General features: G+C 49.4%; 1 protein-coding gene across 1 annotated transcript; it reads left to right on the top strand.

The window, feature by feature from the left end:
* The first annotated feature begins 720 nt into the window (after positions 1–720).
* On the top strand, positions 721–1083 carry LOC113257424 (60S ribosomal protein L18-like). The gene has a single exon (XM_044385411.2). It carries the CDS (start codon positions 721–723, stop codon positions 1081–1083), a length of 363 nt encoding a protein of 120 aa, XP_044241346.2.

A 1083-nucleotide genomic window follows, 5' to 3' on the forward strand; every position in this document is an offset into this window, starting at 1 on the left:
GACCTCTAGCAAAAACAGTTGTATACCTGTCTTGGGCAACAGTGATGTCTGAAGGTAGCCTTTGAGGGTATGCTAATCATGTGGAAAAAATCGCTGTTTTCCCACCAAGAACAGACTAATAATAAATACGGTTATCTTCAGAATCTATTTTTTTTTCTTTAAGAAAACCGGATTTTTAATTCCAATTTTTGAAAAGCTTTAGACTCTCCTACGAACCTTTCACAACTCATTGCTGACTTTCGAACACCTTTGTCTTCAAATCTTCCTTTTGCAGTGGAACGAACGTTTTAGCATTAGTGAGTTCAGCCATGGTTCCATTGCGCTAAATTTTGTGAAGTCGGTGGCACCTCTCCACGTCTCAAAACCTTGTTCCCTGTCAGGAAAATAGGCGCAATAATCCCTGTAACTGTCCACCTCCTGGGGTTCTCAGAATGAAATATGAGGTTCATAACAAACAAACAACCTGATAAAAACATTTGCAAGTTAAATTTAATCTGGGCTAGTTGGAGTAGGAGGTGGTGTCATGCAAATCGCCATCCGCCACAACAAGGACCGAAAAGCTGAGCTCAAGGACCCAAGAACTAGGGCATCTACCCAAGGCTGGGCAGGCCGAACAGGTGTCTGGCCAGATGAACCAGTTACACCTTCAACCAGATTGTGCCAGAAAGGTTTGAGTCTCCCCATCCAGCCTCCTCGGTCCCTTCTCCAGACCATTGGAAGATGAAGCTTCCTGTCCGAGATGACGAAACAGCTGTGGTTGTAGGCACAGTAACAGATGACGTTGTGTGTCCCCAAGGTGCCAAACTGTATCTGTGTGCACTGCGAGTGTACGGCCACGCCCAGAGACGCATCCTCAGGGGCGGAGGCGAGATCCTCGCCTTAGATCAGCTAGCCCTGGACTCCCCCAAGGGCTGTGGCACGGGCCGGACCTGCGCTCCCGTCCTGGAGAGGGCCGAGAGGTGTACAGGCATTTGGGCAAGGTCTCGAGAAACGGGCATAGCCACACCAGACCCTAAGGGCATTCCAAGGGCCGAGTGTGCCAGAGACCGAGGGGCCTTGGGGGGGGGGGGCTACAAAAACTAA

Source organism: Ursus arctos, unplaced genomic scaffold (assembly GCF_023065955.2).
Source record: "Ursus arctos isolate Adak ecotype North America unplaced genomic scaffold, UrsArc2.0 scaffold_26, whole genome shotgun sequence".
NCBI classification, from domain to species: domain Eukaryota; kingdom Metazoa; phylum Chordata; class Mammalia; order Carnivora; family Ursidae; genus Ursus; species Ursus arctos.

Coding starts and splice junctions, on each gene's coding strand:
- LOC113257424 (XM_044385411.2), top strand. CDS start 721: ATGAAGCTTCCTGTCCGAGATGACGAAACAGCTGTGGTTGTAGGCACA.